Genomic DNA, 25,244 nt, shown 5'->3' on the forward strand with positions numbered 1-25,244 from the left:
TTTACGTAACTATGTGAATGGTGGGTTCGAACTGTTTACTGATAAAAGAGTTGGCGATCCAAAGAGCTTGACGTCGGCCGCTCTGGAGACCACCACAAGCGCGGAGGCCTCACGACTCTCCGCCAGGGGCCCTCGGCTCGATCGCTCCGGAAACGAGCGCTAGACGCGTCTTGACCTAACTCCGGACTCGCCCGCATTTCGCTCGCAGCGCCCTGCACTTAGGAAACGGCCCGCGCTGCTCGCCGACTCGGCGGCCTCGGAGAGCGGTATTGGCGCGGCTTGCGGGTTAAGGGAGGCACGAAGGAGGCAGCTGCCCGGCAGGCCTAGGGCGCCTTGACAACGCCCTCCCGCAGCCATCAGCGGGGAGGAGGAAGGGGTTTCCAGGGCCGCGCGACCGGCGCAGGAGCACTGGCCACGCGCCACGCTCCTGCGAGGATCAAAGGCTCCCGTCGGGCGCTGTCTTCCGGGAAGGCCGTGGGAGGACCCCCCGTGGGCGGTCTCAGGCCGGACCGCGCGGGCTCAAGCTCCTTTCCCCGGCGCGCGCTCCCAAGCGCGCTCTACCGTTCACGCCGCCAGTAGCAGCCCTCGCGCTCGAGTCGTGGGGACGGCGCGTGTGCGGAAGGGGCGAGGCGAACGCGGGGGTTGGGGCACTGGGGCGGGGCTTCCCCCTAGCTGCTCTGCGTGACGTGGGGTGACCGGGATGTGAGTGGCGCGGTCTGCGGCGGCCCGCGGACGCCCGCGGACGATGTTCGCCCTCCTGGGCGTGACGCCCCTGGTGCTGGTCGCCGGCGTGCCGTGGGTGTTGCGCTCAGCCGCAGGTGAGAGACGTGGGGTCCCGGCGCAGGCTCCGTGGACGGGGCGCGAGGCGGGGCGGGGCGAGGCTGGAAGCCGCCGTCCGGGGAGGCGGCTGGGTGGTAGTGGACGTCCTTCTGGGAGGCCTCCGGTCATCCCTGGCCGCAGTGCTCAGGTTGAGACCGCCTTGGACTCGACTATCGAACAGGAGGAAGTGGGGGTCGAGATCCTACCACGCCGCTTGCGTGGCGCGCCGCGGACCAGTCCCCGGGCTGGGGGCGTCCTCCCCGCGGGTCCTCCGCCCCTCGGCCGCGGGCTGCTCACTGTCCCCCGCGGCACGTCACGTGCGAGAGCCTTTGTGTAGAGTTTGTTTCTTTGGGCAGCTCGGCTGGACCGCTTAATAATACTAAGGCTTTAGACACGAACTGTGCTACTGTTCCTGAAACGCATATCCTCAATTTAGTCAACAGTCCCACGTGGGAGGGAGATGAGCGTTGCAAAAATTTCTGTGCCTTCAGGATTCGTACAGTCTAATAAAAAGTAATAATAAAAGGAAATTAGGCAGCCAAAATACAAAGGCTGGGAACCACCAGGCCGTCTCAGGCCGAGAAGACGGGGCGGCATCTTTAATACTTAGCCAGGATGTAGCTGCTGAGGAGTGGCAGCTATTACAAAGGTTGATTTTTGCAGTGAGGAGGGGTGCCCAAAGAGAAACGGGGCCGAACAATCGCGGGCGGGAATCCAGGACGTCGGGAAGGCCACCTACTGGATTCACATACTTAACTGTTGGCTTTGAAAACCGTACCCCGATGCGGTTCATGGTATCCTATTTCTCAAACTCTTCCACACATACAGTACTCGGGTGGTAGTAGGGGTCCAGGTCAACCCGTGGTAATTTCTTTGAAGTCTTTTGTTCGTGAAAATGTGCGTTAAACTCATGTGTGTTTTAATAAGAATTTCCCGAGAGTTTTCATGTAAAATTAACATTCCAGAAGGGTGTGCTTTGAGATCCTAATTTTACTCGAGAGAGAGCTGCTAAAATTACTTTTATACACAACACAGTTGTGTATCTCAAGTATTCAGTCTCAAGTTAGGATTAACATTTACTGTGCTCTTAACTCTGTACCAGGCACTGGTCTGTTTTAACGGTATAAACTTCTTTACCTTTCAAAACAACAGCTAGGTGTGCTTACCCTCATTTCACATATAAGTAAACTAAGATCCTGAGAGATTTGAGTAACTTGCCTAAGCTGTACAGCTAGCTAGCCAGTGGCTGAGTGGAAAATCAGACCCAGGAAAACTGGCCTCAGAGTCCTGGTGCTTTAGGCTAGACTGTTCTCCTAAAGACCAAACAATTTAAATTCTTGATTATCCACCTCTATGTTAAGAGCCTAGTTATCTTTCAATTAACTACTCTACTTTTTTTCTCAAAGGAAAAGTAGTCTTGAAAACTAAATGAAATGTTAACCCTAACTTGAGATCATAATGTTGTTCCATCTTTCAAAGTCATAAAAATATTCGTACCTTTAAACCTAGTAAATGCAGTTCTGGGACCCTAGCCTAAGAAAACTATCCAAAATATGGGAGGAAATTGATATTTGTGTGGATGTATGTGTTTGGATTTATGTCAGACTTAAATAAAATAGTAAACTGGCCCATTATTAATATGAATGTGAAAGGTTGGAAGGCAACCAATTGTATAAATAGAAGTTTGGGTTAAGTGCCCATTTATTTATTTTACATGCTAAAAGGGTGAAATGAACCATTGTCAAAAGGATATTGCTAATACTAATAGAACAAAAATCTGTGAAATCTAAAATCCTGTTTAATAACTATTTCCAAGTCTCTGTCCATTTATCGGTCAGTTATGTGTTGCTCTCCCAAATGCCAGGATTCCTTCTAATTCCAGGGTTCCTTCCTTTAGCAGAATTGCATCCTGAGGAAATCCCCGGTTGGACCCCATCAGATTTCCTCCTCACATCTCAAGGCTCCAAATTATAGAATTAGAATATTCTAGACTGAATACTACAAATGCCATCAGATCTTTTGTTAACCCCTGTAAAGCCAGTCACTGTCCTTTAGTTGTATAGAATATAAAATTCTAACGAATGGGATAGGAATTAAGTTTAGAGGAATGGGATAGGGGAAGTATTTTGTTCAGAGGTGAAGTCTCAGAGAATAGGAGTGTGAAATAAAATAGAGGGTGCGGACACTCAATGAATACCTCCCCCAATTTAAAAAGAAATTCAGGAAATATTTTCTCAAATGTCTCCCCTTTTGACTCCATACCGTAATGTCTCTAAATGGAAAGTAGAGGGAAGCAGTCCCAATAAAGAAAGTCCCACGCAAGGACCCCTATGTTAGCAAAAGTCTGCAAGGAGATAACATGCTTGCTCTTAGGCAGAAGTAAAGGCTAGAAATATCGTAGGAACCAGAAATAAATTTAAAAGCTGGTCTTTTAAAAATTGTAGTTTATCATAGTGAAAGATCAGACCTTTGTGATATTGAAGAAGTTCTTGTGAGCTCAACATTATGCTAAGTACTCTGAAAAACGCACATTAAGTATGGAGATATATAGACCTTACCCTTAAGGAACCTGCGGGTGGGTGGAGATTTGTGTTTAACTCAATTTTTTAAAAAAATCTTTATTCAACAAGTTTTGAGAGCCTAGTACATAACACGTACTGTGCTTTATTGTTATTTTTTTTTCCACCCGCTTCCCCTGTGAAATTGAGCAGTTCAGATTTGTGGTACAGCATGTGAAGGAAGATCAGCGTGAGCTGCAGTATTTGAGGGAAGTTTTCCAGAACGGGTCAAACTTGAGCTGAGTCTTGGAGGATTTGAGTGGTCAGATAGGAAGAAAAATGCAGATCGGAGGGACCAGAACGGAAAAATGAGAAGAGATGGCGTCCACCTGGTGGAAGATTTGTACTAGGAGTGTAAGAAATAAAGGTCTCTACAAGTCCTTAAAAGTAAACAGAAGGGTTCAGCCTTGATTTGTTCAGCAGTCATGACCTTTTCAGGTTCCTATAGGGCTTGGCTGACATAAACATTCATACCTCTATCTCTTGATTTTGTTACGTGAATATTCATTTCCTGTGAATCGCTGTCAAGTTTAAAAATCGCATCTGTACAGTTCTCTACCAGAGTATGTGAAGCAAATATTATCTCTGAATAGAGAATGTGAAACTAAACAGCTCCACCCTGTATTCTTTATATCATTATCACTTCCAGACAAAATAAAAACTCTATTTATATACAGAGACTATTTGTTTCAATTAAAATACATACCTTTTTTCCTTTTATTGAAGTATAATTGACATAATACTGTTTATAGAGTTAAAAAACTCAGTCTTTTTCCAGTTCTCTGAGATGCAGAGATATAAATAATTAGCAGCCTCCCTGTGCTGGGAGCAATGATTAGGTATTCTTAGATGTTTTTATATACTTTGTTGTATTTAAATGTATTCATGCTTAAATCAGTGATGTGAAGGGAAGAATAACATTTTAAAAAATAATCTGTAGTGTGTATGTAACTGGCTTCTTTTTTGTTATCTTTATAGGACAAACAAATCTAAAATCTCCTGAAAATGTAGAGGTCTACATCATTGATGACACCTTTAGCCTGAAGTGGAACAGAAGCAATGAGTCTGTCACAAATGTGACTTATTCAGTAGATTATAAAATGTATGTGACTCTACTTGCTGATTTGCCAGAATCACCTGAAGAATTTTTATGATTTTAACACCATAGCTTTTTTCAGATTTGTGAAACATTTTGTTTTTCCATGTTTTAAAGAAATGTTATGTCTACTTTGCATGATACGTATAACTTCATTTGTACCAGTAGAGACCTAGTCAAATTTATCTTTGGACATTGACACAAAAAGATTTTGGGGGATGCTGATGGCAGACAGCTTTCTGCAGTCCATAGCCACACCTTCTCTGTTCCAGATGCTCCACCTTCTTTAAATATGAGTCTGGATCTGAACTAGAGCATCACCATAACTTGAGGATATAGGAGAGAACCCCAGAAAGCCTATCCACGGTTTTGGAATAGGAAACCAGGTCTTTTATGGTCAGGCTTTCCTATTATCTCCAGCATACACAACATTTTAATTTTAGATGCAATTTATAAACGTCAATACTGGGAGTACCCAAAAAATGTATACACATGGCTTGTACTCATCTTTTGTTCTCAGTATATATTGAGTATTACAATTTTAATACAGTTTTCTTCCTTTCTTTTTTGGCACTCTCTGTATATTGGACCCAGCGTTTCCACACTCGATTTTAGGGTTTCAGTTCGTCCGTAGTGCTACCTTTGTACTTCATAATTGCTGGGAGGATAAACAGGAAGGGAGGTGAAAACGAGAGTGCAGAAGGAAACAGAACAGAGCTCAGGAACTGCAGTACTTTGCTGTTGGTGCCTGTCTGCTAACCATGCTCCTTGTCCAAGAAAGAGCAGGCAGGTAATCAGGCAGTGAAGAAACCAGGTGTAAGACCCCCAGTACCGGGGTCCCCCCTTCACGCGTGGCCATGGCACTGTCATTGTCCAGTTGATTGTTAATAAAACTGTGAGATGACTTTCACTTCACAGCTTTAGTAGTGTGTGCGAGTGTGTATGTATACGTATGTGTACATGGACACATACACATGTACGGTTTTTCTCAGAATTGATAATATACGAATTTTTATCTCTAGAGTTTTTCTTTAAATTGAATTTTGAGTTGTGTTACCAATTTTCTTTGTATTAGTTCAGAATTTTTAATTAAACAGCTGTTTTAAGTATAGCAAAGATGACCTCAGCTACCCTTCTTTAAAGTTACCCAGTGATAAAGGACAGAGCCGTAGACCGCTCTCGTGGTCTTCCTTCACACGTTACATTTATTGCTTATACTGAATTCTCCAGTCCACAGTCATCTTGTATCCTTCCATTCTGACTGGAGCATCAAATGCATTATTCCAATGCGTTCTTACTCCTTTCTACTAGCTTTATAAACATTTGCCCCTGTAAAAATATGCCAGATTACAAGGTGGGGAAGACAGTATAACGGCAGTGTAGTGTAGCATGGATGTGAGCCAGGCTATTTGGGCTTAAACCCATCCTCTGCTACTTACTCCATCACAGTTTCCTTATCTGTTAAGGAGAGAGAAAAACTATCACCATATATAATTTAGCATCCAAAGCAGATACTTTTGAGAGTGAAAAGAGGCACTTAATTTTACATAAGAAGGAACAACAAGCTTACACCAGGACTGTTCTAGGTAAACTGGGCTACTAGGACACCCGAATAATAAAATGTCTAAGAAAGTTGTTATGAGTATTGAACAATTGTGTATCAAGTGCTCAGAACAGTGGCATAGAGTAAGTGATCAATTAAAGTGTAGTTAATAGCAACAGCAGACTGGTATCTTTTAGTGTTTCTCAGAATGGAGCGCGTGTAATGGTGATAAATGGTACCCAGGTGCATGAATAAGCTGTCAGATACTAGTGCCTGTGGAACCGATGGCTGCTAAGGCATCACTGCTTGTGACCTGTAGCTAAAATTTGTTATGATGCTACGTACTACGTAGTGTTCTTTTCATTCAACAAATATTGAATGCTTTTATTATTTGCTTTTTAATATTTTATTTACATTGTTTTTCATTTGAATTCCAAACACTGTTCTGGGTGCTTAGACTACATCAGTAAATAGGAGAGACAATGATGGCATGAAGTTATATTATGAAACCTGTTTTAGGAAATGAATTTTATATTGGTTATATGTTCACTTGCAAATTATATTCTGTTCTGATGTAAATACTGTATATGATAAAGTTTTTTTTTAAGGAAACATAAAAGTAGCTACCTCTGTAGTAGCTCCCTTAGATGCAAAAGCAGTTGTAATAGAGTGTGCAGGAAAGACAGCTGTAAAACGTGAGGGTGGTTTGAAACCATATCAGGGCTTAGTTTTAAATTTTTTATAAAGTTTTCTGTTTATAATAAGAGTTTTCCAGATGAATGGACCATACAGTCGTTCAGTCACGACCTACTTTTTGCCTGTAGTTCATTTTATTTTGACCCTCTGTGCCCCTGATTTAAAGAAGTCTGTATACTGGACCCACTTCCCAGACTTCTTATAGCTCCTGCTTTCTCTGGAATTGTATTTTCTAATCAAAGACATTTGAGAAAAACAAAACTATCAAAAAAATCTGGATTTCGATATATGGAGGAGTTTTTCAAAAATATTTATGTTAAATTAAGGTGTCATTAATACCAGCTCTAATCTCAGAGCTCAGCTAGGTCATTAGAAGGGGTAACTGGCCGAGAAGGAAGGGTTCCATATGCTAGTGTGTATTTTTTGGTAGTTTTTAAAAATATTTCCTTTTTGAAAAATAAGGTAGACTTGAATTTGGGTCAGCACCAAAATTATTTGGATAGCATCCCTAGTTTCTGTTGCTGTAAAGCATCTTTAAAATGAAGTCTAGGGATATAAATGATAAATGTCTAACTATTACATTGTTTTGTGCACCTGAAACGAATAAAAAAAAGTTATAAAAAAAAGAAAAAAAATAAAGTCTACGGTATTCCAAAAAGAAAAAAAATCAGCTAATGCTAGAATTCTGAATTAACCTTGACAATAATGTCTTCTCAGAGGATAGTTTCTCTGTGTGGTTTAAAGTAGGCAGGGCTTACCATAGGCAGAAGTTTTGAAATATAATATTTGTTTTGTGTCCCTCACATTCACTTCAGACTCCTTTTCTCCTTTGTAGCCACAGGTCCTTTCTGCTTGGGGCGCTGGATGCCACCTTGATTACTTCATGTGTTTGAAGAATTTGATATTAATCACTTAAACTTTTCTATTGACTAAATCCACTTTGAAGAATTTAATTCTGTTAACATTTTAAGTTCTTTGTTTTTAATAATATAATAGAAGGAATAAAGGAGATCAGCAAGCAGAAGGGATGGTTTGATTTTGAGGAGGGCAGAGGAAATTCTCAAACCAGATTGATTCTGAGGTCAGTCTTAGGAGGAGGGAATGTTCGTAGGAGATCAGAAGGGAATCATCTGATCCAGTTTCCAAATTTTCAGTAAGAAAGAGAAGATCCAGAAATGCAAAGTCATTGCCCAGAAGTCACACAACTATGTTGAACAAAGCTGACACTAAGTCCACTGTAACCTTATGGGTCATTTCTTTCTCTGTTTCTTTGAAATCTAATGCAACCACACACACAGTTACACACAAGTACACACAATTACACACACAGGCACCATTTATATGCTCTGGACTCCCAAAATGGTATCTCCAGCCCATTACTTCCCCTTACCTTTAGAACTATATTAAAAAGTAATTACATGTCAGAGTTAATCCTTTTTATAAATAATGACTTGGGATATATGCTGTGAAAATGAATGGAATGTTACACACTAAAATGTTAACAGGACATTAACTCAAGTAAAAGTAACTACTTAGACTAGCTTTATAGTGTTAGTAAACAGAACAGTTGTCTTAACACTCCTTTGTATTTATATATTTGCCTATTCATTTGTTTTTTTTTATTTTAAAGACCTGAAATAGATAATTGGATAAAACTGCCTGAGTGTCAATATATTACTAGTACCCAATGCAACTTTTCTTCACCTGATATAAATGTTTATGAAGAAATGAAATTGCGTATAAGAACAGAAAAAGGAAACAGTGCTTCTCCATGGTATGAGGTTGACCCGTTTATACCATTTCAACAAGGTAAGAAAAAGTGGCCAGCTGAGTTGCATTATATTCTTTGTTAAATATCACCAGAACAGCTCACTTCTTAAACCCATTCATTTTGCATGATGAAAAATCTCCCATCTTAAAAAAAATAAACAGCAACAAGGATTCACTTAAACTTAGCTCATCCCTGCTACGGCCTGATTTTTCTGCTTGCCTTATAATGGTGGTTCTTAGACCATGGTCCCCAAGACACTTTCAGGAGGTCTGTCAAGTCAAAACAATTTCTTAACAGTTCAGAAGATTTACATTCCTTTTGCATTTTCCTTCTCTCTGAATGTACATTGGCATTTTCCAGATGCCGTTTGGTGTGTGATTTGGTGACTGGGTGAATGCAGAAGTAGGTGTGAGGGACATCTGCCTTTTTTATTAAGCCAGACATAAAAGAGATGTGAACAAAAACGTGAAACTCTTCTCACTAAGTTTTGGTTTGTTTGGGGGAACTATAGTTAATTTTTCATAACAAATATTTGTTGCTATGTAACAGGTTTGTCATTTTTAATAAATTAATAAATATTTTATCAGTTAATATTTAATATGCTAAATATCGAAAGACATAACCCATATAAAGAAAAGCTCTTTGGGACCCTCAGTTTCTTTAAGTGTGTAAAGGGATCCTGACACCAAAAAGTTTGAGAACCACTGCCCTATACGGGACTGACAGAAGAATGATCTGTACCTCTTTTTTGTACTTTGTCCCCCCACTCCTTCTTCAACCCTCTCCAGTCGAGCTTGTTCCTCATCACTACACTAAAACTACCCTTGTCAAGGTCACCAGTGACCTCCACGATGATGCCCAGGGAGTTCCCAGTCCTCTTCTGGCTCCCACCATGGTAGTCATTCCCTTTTCTCAAAACCCTCCCGTCTCTGGACCTCTAGGGCACTGCTCCTTCTTGGCTGTCCTTGTGCTCATTGGTCGCTTCTTTGCCAGTTTCTCCTCATCTCCCAGACCTTTAAATGTGGGACTGCTGCAGGGCTCAGTCGTTTAACCTCTTCTCTTTCTGCACTCACTCCACTGGTAATTGTGCAGCTTTCAGTACCATCTATGTACTGTGGACTCCCCAAAGGATACCTCCCTCCCCTTACCTGTAGACTCGAATCACCAACTCTCTGTTCAATAATCTCTAGTTAGATGTCTAAAAGTCATCTCAGATTTAAAATGGCCAAATAAAGCTCTTTATATCTTCCCCCTCAAAACCAGCTCTTCTTGCAGTTTTTCTCCATTTCTGTTAATGACGTCACCTCTTTATTTGCTCAAGCCAAGAGCCTTGGAATTATCTTTGACTTCTCTTTTCCTCACATCTACATTCAGTCTGTCAACAAGTGCTGAGTGATCAACCTTCCAAGTGTGTGCTGAATCTGATCCCTTGTCACTTCCCCTCCTGCTGCGAGCCCTCACCAAGCCCCTTTCACTTCCTTACACATTAACCAGGTTGACCTTATCAAATCGTAAATCACGCCATGGCACCCCTCCAATCTCAGCCCTCAAGTTCTTTCTTATCTGACTGCTAGCTACCTCTGATCTCATTTTCTACCATTCAGCCATTCAAGCCCCCTTATTGTCTCTTGAGAATGGTAAGCACTTTCCCTTCCCATCTTAAGGGCCCTGCTCTTGGTGCACCCCCAGTCTGGCATACATACTTTGACCTTAGATATTTGCATGACTTACTCCCTCACTTTAGTCATGTATCAGCTCGAATGTCTCAGGCTTTACCTGACTAACTTACCTAAAACAGGTCTTGCTACTATTCTCTGTTCCCTTAGATTACTTCATTTTTCCTTAGAGCACACATGATACTGTATGTGTGTGTTGGGGGGTTTTGCCATATCCCCCTTTAAAGAGTAAGCTCCACGAAGGTCTCTGTTCGACCATGTCAGGTACATACTAAATAATCAGAATTATTTGTTGATTGAATGTTTTGGCATTGTATTAATGGAGTTGTATAGTAAACGTTTTGAGTCTTACAGCTCAGATTGGTCCTCCAGAAATCCATTTACAAGCTGAAGATAAGGCAATAATAATAAACATCTCTCCTCCTGGAACAGAAGACAGTATCATGTGGGCTATGGAAAGTTCCAACTTTATATACAGCTTAGTGATCTGGAAAAATTCTTCAGATGTAGAAGTAAGTATTACTTTTACCTTTGTTTGATAGGACAAAAGAAAGATGTGAATTAATTCTGAAATTTCACTTTGTACTTTTTTAAAGAACAGGGCTGAAACTGAAGCTGTTTATACCAGAGCTAAAATTCATAAACTCGCACCGGAGACTACTTACTGTTTAAAAGTTAAAGCAAGATTACGTCGGCAGATAAAAGTTGCTTTGTATAGTCCAGTGTATTGTATAGCTACCACAGGTAAGGAGAAAATTTTGCTTTTAGACTCAGTAACTATATATACAGATTAGCAATCTAATAATTTTGGCATTTTTCCCATTGTTGCTGAAATGTATATGATGGTTTAATAGATACCAGAACAAAAGCATTTACATTAGCAAAAAAATTTTGTTCAGAATCCACCAAAAGGGGGAGGCAGTTGCTATTATAGAAGAACAGTTAGTCTTTCAAAACTTATTCCTCCATAAGTGAGATGTTAGAATATGAGAGTGTCCTAATATGTTTATCAGTGACCTCTTGCAACAATTAAGGTCATGGGTAGGACGTTAGGTTTGTGTATTATTTTAATTATAAATTTAATACACTTTGTGTTTTAAATCAAACCATAGAGAAGGGTTCAAAATAGTTTTCCTCTCCTGCCTCCTTACCCCCAATTCCATTTATCAGAGAGAAGCATTGCTAACAGTTTGTGTAGCTCCCTTCTGACTTTTTCCAGGACTTAATATCGGCATGTGTACAGACATACAGTTTTTTTGTTTTGTGTTTTAAATTAAAAAATAGGATCCTGCTAGAAATATTTTACAACTTGCTTATTTAAGCTACTGTATTGAGAATCTCTTTGCATGTCAGTACATTCATCTAGGTCTACCACATTCTTTTAAATGACTACATAGTATTACATTGTGTGAATATATACCATAACTTAAGTATCACGTCGTAATGATAAAGTGCAAGACTTTTATCTTGCCCATGCTGTTGAGAATTCTTAGCACGTTTTATCTCACTAGAGTAAATATGTATGCTTTTTTGTGTGTGTATTCTTTGTCTTCCAGTTGAAAATAAACTGCCTCCGCCAGAAAATATACAAGTCATTGCTAAAAATCAGGTCTATGTTCTTAAATGGGATTACACATATGAAAACGTGACTTTTCAAGCTCAGTGGCTCTCGTAAGTTCTATTCCATAACTTTCCCTTGGCACGGTTTGTTTTGCCCAGTTTTGTATGCTTCTTTTCACTCACCGCAGCCCCTGCGGCTCCTTGCTGACTGATAGAGAGGCAGTTACGATATATTGGAAATGAGATACTGAATTCTCATTCTTCCTCTGCCAGTAACTAACTGGATGACATTAAGCTAATCACTTACCATCTTTTGCTCCACTTGATATTAGCCAAAAGGCTGAGAAGTGATCATGTAATCTCTTTTGGACTCGGTTTCTTCGTTTGTTGTAAAATGAGTGTATTCCAATAATCCCGACTGTCCTTACCAGCTCTTGGTTTTTAAAAAGAAAGATGTGATTCTATGAGACTGAAGCGCTACCTACTGCGCTAACGAGGCACCTTGTGATTCTAGTTGCATGTGTTACTTCCCCAATCTAGAATGCTTGACGCGTGACCTTGATCTTTTCTTCAGAGCTCACTTCTTCCATGAGTCCTTGAAATGATCCCAGTCCAGTCACTATGACTTGTTCAGTTCAAGTTAGCCTTCCCATTTTCTTTATAATTTCAGTGGTTTTGACAAATTTTTCAGTGATTAGTGGGAATTGAAAGAAAGTTGGAAAGAACTGTGTTCTATGTGGTCGAATGGAGACTAGACAAATATGAAGTCTAAGCACCACGCAGTAAAAGAGGCCTGGACATAGTTTATACTGATGGGAAATTGTAGGGGACAAATAGAGAAGAGGAAAATCAAATGGGGGAAGTGGAGAGAAAAGGAGTGAGAAAGAGAAATATCGAGGGCAGAGGAGCAGAGGTACCAAAAGCAAGTATAGGTAAGGCAGGAAAGGAGGAGGAAGAAGGAAGAGACTAGAGAGAAACAGAAAATGAGGGAGAAGGAAAGTTGACACTGCCGTGATCGATTTCTCTATCCTTTAGTGTTAGTTTTGAACCAAGAACAGTTTGTATAAAGGAAACACATTCGTGTATACACGTGCCTCTCAGTATCTCGTGTGTCATCTCTGACCGATCAGGAAACTGCAGTAATCTTTTGCGTATACTTCACTTTCAGAAGTACGTTAAATAATAGGGCCGCAGGTTAGAGAGGGATAAGGGTTTCTGAGGGCTGCTGTCTGTGATTTTCTTTTGGGTACAAAGCACTGAAGGAATTGAAAAGATGCAGCAGAATGAAGACACATGGTTCTAGAAATGCGAAGCAGCAGCTGACATTGCATAGCAAGTGTGGTTAGGACTGAGGAGTGAGACACAAATTACAAGGGTTATAGAAATCGGAAACACAAAGGGGGGAGGGGCTGGACAGACCAGGGAAGCCGCCTGGGAGGAGACGAGATGTGAGCAAGGCTGTGGGTGTTGAATCGGACATTTTAAAGTGCACGAAGGACGGCATCCTAGGCAGGGATCTATAGCACAAGGGAAAGCTTGGGATATGAAGACACGTAAAATCAGGTTGGGGTGAGGGACACGTGTAAGTTCTCTGTTGCTCTGTAGCTAACTATCACAAACTTAGCAGCTTAGAAAACCCTGTTTATTGTCTCAGTGACCTCTGGTCAGGAGTCCAGGCATGGCACGGCGGGGTCCTCTGCTCAGTCTCATAGCTGCAGCCAAGGTCAGCGGGGGTCACATGCTCACACACGGCCTGGGTTCCTCTCCCTAGCTCATGCAGTTGGCAGAATTCATTTCTTACAGCTGTGGAACTCATGGTGGCGTGCTTCATGAAGGTCATCAGAAGAGTGAATCTCTGACCTCTGGACCCTCTTTGAAGGGCTCATCTGATTAGGTCAGGTCACCCAGGACAGTCTCATTTGATTAACTCAAAGTTGACTGATTTGGGACCTTACTTTCATTTGTAAAATCTTTTCACCTTTGCTGTATAATGTAACCTAGTCAGGGGTTCGTGGGTCCTGCCCACACTCAAGGGGAGGAGGTGTGCACCCGGGGGCAGGGCTCTTGGGGGCCAGCTTAGAATTTTGCCCACCACGGTGGGGAAGACCTGCTTTGAGAGCAGCAGACCATTTAGGTATCGGAGAGCAACGAGACAGGAAGTTGAATAAGTTGGACGGGATAATATGAGGCTTAGCTTCAGACTTTGCTGTAGGCATTTGGGTGCCATTGGGAATGTTGTGTTGCGGGATGGGTCGCATGACGTCTGTATTTGAGGAAGGTGAAGACGGCCATATTGTATATGGTGCAATGGAATAAGGGGACACTAAAGGTGAGGGAACCAGTTGGGAGGCTGTTGTAGTTCCAGGCTTAAACTGAGATGCTTTGAGCTGTTGGTTTCTGAGCAACTTCCTTGACCTCTCCAGGTTCAGTCAGGTGCCCACACTGTTTAGGCTTGCTCTCATAACACTGGTGTATACCTCGGTCATAGCACTTACCCGGTGTGGTGCTGGTACGCATTTAGCATGCACCAAAAGGGAAAAGCCTTATTTGTAGTATTTGCCAGTTTTCATGATGTAAATATTCCCACCACGGCCACTTTCAAGATACTAATATAATGTCCCTGAACGTGGAGTTGGGACAAGATGCATGGCAGCACTCCATTATTCAGTATTTCCACCATATGGGTACAATAGACATAAATAGCCTGAGTATAGGTCATAAATGTCGTAAAATAGGACAAGATGAGTTTTGAGTGTTTGTTATTCTTCTTTTTAGTACAATTTATTTACTTATAAGTTTATTTAATTTTTAATAATGGCTGTGTTTAACAACTGGCTCACAGCATTCCTGAAAATTTAACAGCTGTCTTTGTGCACTGATACGAGCCAACTCTAGCACACCACTATTTTATCACACTCTGGAACAAGATCTTTTGTTTTCTTTTGTGTTGTATATACTGGGGGTGCCACAAGTGGACACTTTGGTCAGCATTGCTCAAGCAGTAGTTTGCCATCATCAGAAGTGTCTGGATGCTGATGGGAACCACTTTGAGCACCTCTTGTAATTGCAGAAGTCAAACGTGACTTGTATTCATCTTTTGTTATCGGTATATATTGAGTATTACAATTTTAATAGTTTTTTTCCTTTCTTAAAATATGTATACATATTTTTGGCACCCTCTGTATATCTCTTCCGCTGCATTGTGAATTTCCTGAGAGTGGGGACTATTTATCTTTATAACCTTAGCCCCTAACAGAAGGTCTAACCTATTAGAGGTACTCAATAAAAATATTTATTAATGTGTTTGGAATAAAAATTTTTTTTTGTCTTAAAAGTGCCTATTTAAAAAAGATTCCTGAGAACCATTCAGGAAAATGGAAACAAATACCAAACTGTGAAAGTGTCAGAACTACCCAGTGTGTCTTTCCTCAAAATCGTTTCCAAAAAGGAATTTACTTTATCCGTGTACAAGCATCTGATGGAAATAACACATCATTTTGGTCTGAAGAGGAAAAATTTGATACTGACAGACAAAGTAAGCCAATAGTTTTTACTATAGATTGTAATTCTCCAGTCTGGTAGAGATTCTTAAAATTGTTTCTATAATCTAAATTAACATTGTGCCTTTACAAATGTTTTCCAGCTTTCATACCTCCTCCAGTCATTAACCTGAAGCCCATTAATAACTCACTGCGTGTCTATATTGGCGCCCCAAAAGTGTCTCAGAAGAAGTCTGTGTACCAGCATTACCCACTAATTTATGAAATTACTTTTTGGGAAAACACTTCAATTGCTGAGGTAAAAAGAATATGTAGTATAATTCTGCACTTTAGAGTTATAATTGACGGGGTTAAAAAAAGCTTGAAATTGAAATTTTAGGGAAATTTTTAAACTTTAAGACAGTGATTAACTCACATATTTACAATATGAAAATGACTAGCCTTTTCCCGTGTTTTGCATGGCAGAGTTACAGGTCACCTGCATGTCGGCCCCGGTTTGTTTTCAAAATTCAGATTCCTGAGCCCATTCCTACTCAGTCAGAATACCTGGGGGTAGAACTCAGGAATTTGCATTTTTAATATGATTGCCCGGTATTTACCTAAACCACTGTGTGTCGGCACTGTTGACATTTGGGTTGGGTCATTGTTGTAGGAGCTGTCCTCCACATTATGGGATATTTCACGACATCTCTGGCCTCTGCCCACTAGATGCCACAGCAGTCCTTCCCAGTTGTGACAACCGAAACTACCTCCAGACATGCCAAATACCCCCTGGGGGTAGGACACCTCCAAGGGGGAAAAATTGGTTCTTAGGGGGCAAAAAAAAAAAACTTAGGTATTACGATGTTTTGTGGAGGAAAACATGCTTCCAAAATTCAACATTGCCCAACAGAATCTTATTCCTTGGTATTCAATTTCATTGTGGAGAGAGGTTAGAAAAAAAATCATTTAGAAAGGCTCCTCGTGGGGGTAGTCATGAAAAAAGGGTTGAGAAACACTGGCTTACCACTAAAAACACCCTGACAGAGATAATACACAGCGTCAGGTAATCCACATTATTCCCAGGTCACTTTTCCCTGTGAAATTACAATCAAGGAATCAACCTTTAAAAATCTTATGCCGTTGACTTGGTAAATTCTTTAACTTCATTTTCTGTTGGAAATCTAAGAAAATTTCGGTCACTTGGCTACTTTTATTATAGGTATCTGACACTGTAATTATAGCATAATTTAGCGCATTGATAGTTGTGATCAGTTCTCAGTTGTCCCCAGTTCAGGGAAACCTAAATTTGTGTCTCAAGCTACGAAATTGTGTATCCTTAGGCAAGGTGCTTTACCTCTTGGAGACCATTTCCTCCTCTCTGAAATGGTGGTAACCATACTAATGAATTTTGAGGGCGGATGTTTATAAGGTTTAAAATGAGGTAACATGTGCAATACTACCTATGTAGCCCATTGCTTGATAAATGGTAACGATTCAGTAACTTTTAGTTACCGTCCTATCCTAGGCTGGATAATTCATCAATAATGACAGTAATAATAGCAGCTCGTGTTTATTAAATACTTACTCTCAGGTGCGTGCTAAGAAGTATTTCACATGAATTGTCTCAGTTATTCTTCAAAACAACCCCGCCATACAGTATGGTCAATTCAATGACTATTCAGCAAATACTTGGGATGGGGTTTTCGTTACTGCTTCACTGGCTGGGCTTCAGACGGCGGGACTTGAACGGTTGTGATGTGAGCAGAGGCCTAACTGTGCGTGCCTGGCTCGGCTTGGCTCTTGCCTTCTGCTTGCCGAGAGGAGCACTTGCTCGGCATGGTCTTTGGTCCGAAGACAATGAGAGCAGACCCGAACCAGACCACAACCTCCACTACAGCTCCTCAGCCAGTCAGGACACTCAGGAGTGAGAAAAAGAAGTATGTCCTGAGCCAGGGAATGTTTTGTCCCACAACATTGCACAACACTTACATGTTTTGTTACACACTATGGTGGCAATAGCTGACTAATACAGATAGGAGCAATAATTGTCTTCATTATTTCCTATCTGGGTGTAGGGCCCAGATAGATGGAATCACTTGCCTAAGGCCACATAGCTGTAAATGATACCTTCATACAGGCAGTCTGAGGCCAGACCCCTACTTATAATCCTTCTGCCACTAAGCGGAGGTAATACCGTGGTAAACCAAATCAGCATGTACGTATAAATTAGAGTCGTCTTAGGAATGTGTCATACTTCTTTTTGACAGCAGCAGTTTTAACTTCCTGATTTGTTTATAATGTGTTGTGCAAAACAAATTTATATTTCTTAAACATACACCAACTGTTCTTGGGAAAGGCCAATCTTAGATTGAATATTTAAAGAATTCAGGAATAGATGTTCCTTATATGACTTTATGAGGTGACTACGTTTTATCAATGATATACTTATTTTTTATAGAGGAAAATTGTAAAGAAAAGAACTGATTTTACTTTCCCTGACTTGAAACCGCTGACTGTATATTGTGTCAAAGTCAGAGCCGTCATTGAGGATACAAAGTGGAATAACAGCAGTGTTTTTAGTGATACTGTATGCGAGAAGACAAAACCAGGTCAGAATCTTTCATTATATATATTTTTAAATATTACTAGACTTAACAAAAATATTCAATTCATTGAAAATTGTAAACTACTACCTTTTTATTGTAAAAAGAATATTTTCTTTATGAACTACATCAATGAAAAGTAGACCTTCAAGCTAAGTCTTTTCAGTTTTAGTAAATATTGTTAACACTCAGTTCAATTCAGTGTTTTTTGAATGCTTTCTATTTCATCCAGTACATACATAATTTCTTGTGATTATTACTCTTTAGCATTAAGTAAGACTTAAATTTTTTACATACTCCTTCATCATCATTTAGAAATCACTTCATGAGTTCAGTTGTGAATTATTTGTTATGTGGGAATGACTTAGTTTCATTTTGTATTTTACAGTTTCTAGTATAGACTTGTAGACAGTCCCTCGATGTTTTTAATTGTGCTAGCTGTCTGTTACAGAAGTGCTGGAGAATACTTAGTATGATTGGAGCTATGTGGCAATATTGTATCCTTTACTAAGGATCTCTTATTTCACTTCCCAGGCTTCTCTTAAAAAGTAAAGGCCATTGCCTACAGCGGTGGTAGGCTCAGTGCTACCAGAACCGTTTCTAAGGGTATCATTTAGTAGATTTTTATGTAACAGATTTCCTTTCATATGGTTATATTTCTTTTACACAAACTGTCGGCACTTTTAACATATTTATGTGTCAAAACATGTATTGATGCCAAACATCATTTATTTGTTTTTAGGAAATACTTCTAAAACCTGGCTTATAGCTGGAATTTGCACTGTATTTTCGATCCCAGTTGTGCTTTACATTGTGAAAGCCCTCTGGAAATTTATCCTTTACGTGTTCTTTCCATCAAGTAAACCTCCTTCCACGATTGATCAGGTATGTTACTTTTCTTTGTCTGGATTTTCCTTAAATGGGAAATATATTTGGTTTCAACAGAACATACACGATTTCTTGATATTTAGAAAGTAATGCAGACTGATTTGGGTATTTTCTTCAAAATTTCAGTAAATTAAGTTTGGAAACGTCATTTAGTATAATATAACACGGAATGGTAAAGTTTGTCCTTAATCTTACATTTTTCTGGCCGTTTGGCTACTGTGGCATTTGTTTTTCCATTGAAAGTCTTTGTATTCACAGAAAGAGTAGAACACTGCCATCAGTGCAGAAACTGTCTTCTATGGATGACATCACAGAAAATGAAATAAGAAAACATGAGTTCCCTTCCATGACACCTCTCAATTTTAGGTGTTTTTTGTTTTTGTTTTTGTGGATTTGTTGGTGGCAGGGGTGTCAGATATTTCCTTAAATATCCTGTGAGATCAGCATATTTAAGGAAAGCACTAACTGATGAAGACTGAAGCATGGGTTATGCTCGGGAGTGGGTTATGCTCGGGAGTGGTATGTCCACCTAGCTGCCTGCCGTGAGAGTATCATTAAGAGCTCGGGCTTTGGAGCTAGAGCGATCTGACGGTGAATTGTTGATAACCTGTAATATATTTGCACTTGCGAGCTCTGTGCACTCGAGCAAGTCCTTTCAGGCTGTAAGATGGAGCCAGTAATACCACCCCACAGAGTGGTGAGCAATGAAGAGAAACCAGAAAGGCTTAGACCTGTAAAAATGCTCCGTAAATATCAACTATTTTACTCTTATCGCCCTGAGTTTTTAAATATCATTCCAATATACTCTAATACGCATAGCTGTTACTGAAAGAACTTAACACTAGCTGATTACAACAGTTAATCTTAGTTGAACACGGGAAAATTAATGTATCGTTGGTGCTGCTTCTGGATTTTTGTGGATTGGATACGAAAATTTTTATTACTTCAAAATGTCCACGATCCCAGTGCTCTCCCATCCCCTGCCAGCACACTGTACTGAGATACTCTTCATGTACTTACCAAAAAACGGTATTAAGATGTACGTGACCTCACCAATGATGGTTTTATGATACACATTGTAATGCAGGGGATAGGTGCTTAGCTGACTTTTTAATATGCATGCCAAAAGATAGGTTTTCTAGATCATGAACTTCAGAAACTAAAGCTATTAGAACTAGAAAACTGATTTTTATTATTTTAAATAATCTGTTTGTGTTCTTTCCCTTTTTTAAATTAGTATTTCTCCGAACAGCCACTAAAGAATCTGTTTCTTTCCACTTCTGAGGAACAAATTGAAAGATGTTTTATAATTGAAAATATAGACACTATTTCTACAACAGGAATTAATCAAATTGATGAAAATCACAAAAAATTTAATTCCCAAACTAGTCAAGATTCAGGAAACTACTCGTATGAAGATGAAAACAGTGGAAGTAAAACAAGTGAAGAATTTCTACAAGTGGAAACTACGTGACCAGCAATGAACTCTAAAATACTAGGGAGTTCTGTGGAGTTACACTGGGAACCTGAGCTTCTTGCTTCTCTCAGTAACTATCAAGAGGATATTTGCTTGTTGGAGAAGAAAAAATGTCTCAGATCATAGGTCCTAAAAATACAGGCAAGCACTTAACTATTCACAAGTGAAATTACAGGAATTTGGAAAGAAGTCCTTTCCATGTGTAACGTCTTGAAAGACTTGTCATTGGGCTTGTCTTAGATGCGATGAGTTAAAGCCAGAAGATGCCGTCTGTGTTTCTAATGGTATCGGAAGTCTGGCTGTGCAGTGTCCTGTCCTGTCAGTTAGTGGAGTGCTACCACGGCTGCTGCTGGGCGGCCTGTGGCACTGATTCCCTCTCCTTTCCCGGTGTTGTCCATTATGTTTCAAGATACTTAAAACATTTGGCCTTTTCTTTTGATGCTAAAGCAGCCCCTTAGGAGATTTGTTTAGAAAAGCTGAATACTGCTACCACTAAAAGAAATTCTGAAAAAATACCTTACTTGAAAAAACATCTACAGAAGATGCCAGAAACGGGATCCTGAAAAATTTGGGGGGGAATTCTACCCATTTATCCTGAGAACATTGCCACCTTTACCACAGTTATCTGTCCTGCCATGGTTTAGGATGAAAACCAGGTAATCTTGTACTATACACAAAGATGTCCTGATTCATAACTTATTAGAATAGCTTCTGATTAGAATTTACAATCACTAAAGTTATAGAGAAATAGGAAATTACCTAATTAGAGAAATTACAAACTATCATTTTTTAAGCTAACGGGGAGTACGTCGTGGTTAGTCACAGTGTATGCAAGAAGCCTTCAAACCAGAAAATGCTACTGGTAGAATAGACAGAGTAAGTAGTAGAATAATTCAGTAGGAAAGAAGAAGGCGACCTTAGTGAAAAATAAGAATAATGTATGTAAGCGACTTTTAATTATTAACGTCCTGTGGAGTTGTTTGTGTTTATAGTTTATCTGTGTCATTTTTAGTACGAGGGCAGCCTCTTGACTGCGCGTGGCAGTGTGCAGGTCCCCTTCTGCTCTGCCTGCATGGACTCAGGACAATGCAGATTAGTATCAGGATGAGGGAGGAAATTGAACTGGGAAGAACACCTTATTTTAGAAAGTATATAATCATAATGCTTTTCAAAGGCACCTCTAGCTTATTTTTCTATTATTTGATATTTGGGATCATTCATGGAGATCCTTCGTGGGAAGGAAGTCTAGGAATTCCAGGGCAGAATTGTCAGCTTGAGCGCTTGCAGCAGGGAGCAGGGAATGGGAAAGGAGACGAAGCTACCAGAGCAGGCTGGCACACGCACATGACTACGGCCACTAACGGACCTAGCGTCTCTACCCAGGGAACCATCAAGTACTAGTATAGATTCTAGAATAATCAGAAATGCTGCTCAGAATCTGTGAACTTTATAGTCTGACCAGAACTTTGCAACCTACAAAAAAGTAATTTTACAATATAGAGTTCTATCTTTTCCCCAAGCTTTGACCTTTAAAGCAGCCTCAGATAGCTCTTAAGAATTTGGAGCGTGCACAGAAACTTTCCTCCCTCCCCCTTCCTGACCTCTTCCCTATGTGTGTGGTCTGGTGTCTGTCTGCACCCACGAGACCAGAAGCTGTGTGACAGCACGGACGTTCTAACTCATGACTGTGTCCCCAGCATGTCAGCAATGCAGTGCCTGGCACGGAGATGGAACGCAGAAAATAATTACCAAATGAAATACGGAATTTGAACCACGTGGGTGTTTCTGACAGTGTTTGTGTGTTTACTGAGTTGTGGAAAGACGTACAAATGTTTTCAATGTTTTATTGTATCTCCTATTTTATTTGTATTTCTGTCTTAAACCCTGTTGATATGAACAGTTTTATGTAATAAGCACTGGGCGGGGCCAGAAGTCTTCGATTTTGTCATTGTACTTGAACTTAATCAATAAATGAGGCATTGAAAGTGCTGCAACTGACACCTTCGAAGGTATTCACGATGGGGACTGATGCCGCTCCCTGGGTCCTCACATTTAGCGTTAGAATCTGGAAGGAGCTGCAGGAAGGTGCCACCACTGCCCCAGTGTCCCGTCACTTGTCCCACACAGAGTCCGTTTTCTCCCTCTCATCTTTTCACAGCCTCAACTTTAGACTTGGCTGGAGCACAGGCTTCCTGAGGTTTTCAGTGGTGTTGCCTACTCTGCTTTCTAGAACCAAACTGCTGTCATTTCACAAATATTTCTTCTCAGAATAAGCTCCTTCTAAGGAGACCCCAATCCCACATGTAAATTGATCTCCCCTGCCATCTAGACATTTGAATCTGAATCTGAACACACTTGACATTCAATTGGGAACCTTTCTATATTCATGTTTTAGACAAGCTTCCTCATTTTTTTCAAAATAGGGAAGCAAATTCATCTCTGATGCCCAAGAAATGCCCCATTCCTTAACAATAGTGACAAATACCAGTAACATCCAGTTTTTCTCACTACCTTTTTTCTTGGGTTTAGGTGATCAGAATTATAGATCTTGTGGGCCACATAAATATATGTGGATATTAGTTGTGGCATGTTTTTAGTGATGGAGGAAATACCGTGTATCCCACCTAAGGGAACAGAGGCATGAAGAGAAAATTTTAGTAGTCTTACATGCAAAGGATATACCAGTTTTCTACCCTTCCTGTGGTCTGTCCCCACTTAGAACTCATTTCTAACACAGGACATTATGTGATTGAAGAATTAGTTAATTGGTGAGGATGAAGAAAAGAAAGAGTTGGTGGAGTAGATATTGCTTAGAAAAAAAGGGCTTGGGAAGAGGCTGGAAATAGAAAAATTACACCTCTCAATAGCTAATTTAAATTAAACATTTCTTCTCACAGTACTCCCACTTCCCCCACCCCCTGTCCTTCACCGCCTGTCCTCCTCCCCAAAATCTCCTGGATCCATCAGAGAGGACGGAGCTGAGGGGAAAATGAATCAGAAAATCATTTTCCTATCTATCCAGTAGAAAGATGGTCTACAGAGGGTGCCAAAAAATGGATATACATTTTAAGAGGAAAATGTATTAAAATAGCATTACTCAATATAGTCACATTTGACTCCAGGCAATTACAAGAGGTGCTCAAAGTGGTCACCACCAGGGTCCAGACACTTCTGAGGACGGCGAACTGCTACATAGATAACATCTCTTAAAATGCATATACTTTTTTTGGCACCCTCTATCTTTTCCAAAAGATTGCAATTAGTCCTTAAATATCTAACAGAGTGTAATACCTTTTTGTGTACTCAGTTATTGTCTATTTCCAATTTTTATAACGCTTTAATACTCTGGAATTTTGCTTATACAAAGATTATTATGAATTTCATAGAATAAAGGTACATCATCCACTCTGAAATTTTCCTAAAAGACCTCCGTGTAGTTTTCTTTGTGGCCAACTGTCCCTGCATGTTTGTGTAGCACACGCCCTGTTAGGCATGTGCCCACATACCTCTGCTGGATGGCAAGCTCCAGGAAAGCGAGGATTATTTTACTAATTCTGGAGCCAGCATTTGCTACATGTTTAATAAGTGATGGCATTGAAAGTACATACATTGCCTGGATTCGCCACTAGGTGGAGACAAGTCACAGTTTAAATGCACAATTATCTGGGGGGGGGGGTTTGTTTGTTTTTTAATTTTATTGGGGAACAGGGTGTTTTTCCAGGGCCCATCAGCTTCAAGTCATTGTCCTTCAATCTAGTTTCGGAGGGCACAGCCCACTGGCCCATGTGGGAATTGAACCGGCAACCCTACAGTTTAGAGCTCCTGCTGTAACCAACTGAGCCATCTGGCCGCACCCTTAAGCTGGTAGTTTAGAAATAGGTTCCTAAATAGCTGTGTCACCAGGAAACATGAAGAAGACAGTGTGTAGCTGAAGGCTGTGTACATCATTTAGAGTTGCCAGATTTAGCAAATAAAAATGCAGGACACCCAGTTAAATTTGAATTAAATTTGAATTTTAGGTAAACACTTTTTTTAAGTTATGTACCAAATACTACATGGTACATGCTTACACTAAAAAAATAGTTTTGTTGCATAATGTTTTGAATGCTCTGGCATTTTATTGAAAGAGATGATTATGAATTTTTTAGAATGAAAGTATATCATTCCCTCTTTGACATCTTCTACATGGTTTCTAGGACATAAACATGGAGAAGGCATCTTTGTGCCCCATTAGTAATTTCAGATAAACAACAAATCACTTTCATATCCTGTGCAATATTTGTGACATACTCATGCTTTACACAGAAAATTATACCAGCTACATTATACACAACATGTTTTATTTACCATTTAAAACAGTGGTTAAGAAAGTGAATATTACAAACATCTAGCCAGAAAAATCAATTCCGATCTAATTTTGTCCCAAAGAGAAGGCATAGGAGGCGTCTCCATCCTGGGGGCCGGGAAGGGCATGCAGGTCTTTCTGAGGAATCTGACCAGCTGCCAGCCTCTCATCACTTCTCACCTGGCTCTGATCACATCTTTCATATCACAATACTTTTATGCCAGTGAGACCCATTTTGGACTTCTGAACCCCAGAACTTACAATTCTGTAATATAAAAATGTTGTACTTTTAAGCCACTGTTAGTGGCAATTTTTTTCGAGTAGCACCAGAACACTAACTTAGGTATTTATTATAGGGATTAGACCCTCAGCAGTTAGAAAGGAACACCGTCCCGCTGACACTTGATTGGTCCTTTCTGGAAGTTCTAGAGGAGAATCATTTCCTTGACTTCTCCCACATTCCTTGGCTTGTGGCCCCTTCTTCCACCTTTGAAGCCAGCAACATCTTCAAAGGTCAAGTTGTTACGTGGCATTGCTCTGACCTCCTCTTTCTCTCTTTTCCACATTGAAGGACCCTTTTGACCACAATGGACCTGTCCAGAGATCCAAGATAATCTCTCTTTGGGGGTATGCTGATAAGCAACCTCAATTCCATACCCTAACCTAATTCCCCCTTTGACATCTAAACTAACATTCACAAGTTTCAGGGATTATGACATGGACATCTTTT

General features: G+C 40.3%; 1 protein-coding gene across 3 annotated transcripts; it reads left to right on the top strand.

The window, feature by feature from the left end:
• The first annotated feature begins 589 nt into the window (after positions 1 to 589).
• On the top strand, positions 590 to 22,169 carry IFNAR1 (interferon alpha and beta receptor subunit 1). Of its 3 annotated transcripts, none has more exons than XM_081066556.1 (11): positions 590 to 818; positions 4,356 to 4,479; positions 8,343 to 8,521; positions 10,514 to 10,671; positions 10,756 to 10,903; positions 11,716 to 11,830; positions 15,055 to 15,254; positions 15,363 to 15,517; positions 17,660 to 17,810; positions 18,547 to 18,689; positions 19,930 to 22,169. In XM_081066556.1, the coding sequence occupies exons 1-11, from the start codon at positions 746 to 748 to the stop codon at positions 20,164 to 20,166; spliced, it is 1,683 nt and encodes a 560-aa protein (XP_080922682.1). In that variant the 5' UTR covers positions 590 to 745; the 3' UTR covers positions 20,167 to 22,169. The 3 variants fall into 3 exon arrangements, with proteins under 3 accessions (XP_080922682.1, XP_080922684.1, XP_080922683.1); XM_081066558.1 differs by lacking the exon at positions 590 to 818 and adding an exon at positions 3,630 to 3,731; XM_081066557.1 differs by lacking the exon at positions 590 to 818 and adding an exon at positions 3,661 to 3,744.
• Positions 22,170 to 25,244: the final 3,075 nt, after the last annotated feature.

Source organism: Rhinolophus hipposideros, assembly GCF_964194185.1.
Source record: "Rhinolophus hipposideros genome assembly, chromosome: 2".
NCBI lineage: Eukaryota > Metazoa > Chordata > Mammalia > Chiroptera > Rhinolophidae > Rhinolophus > Rhinolophus hipposideros.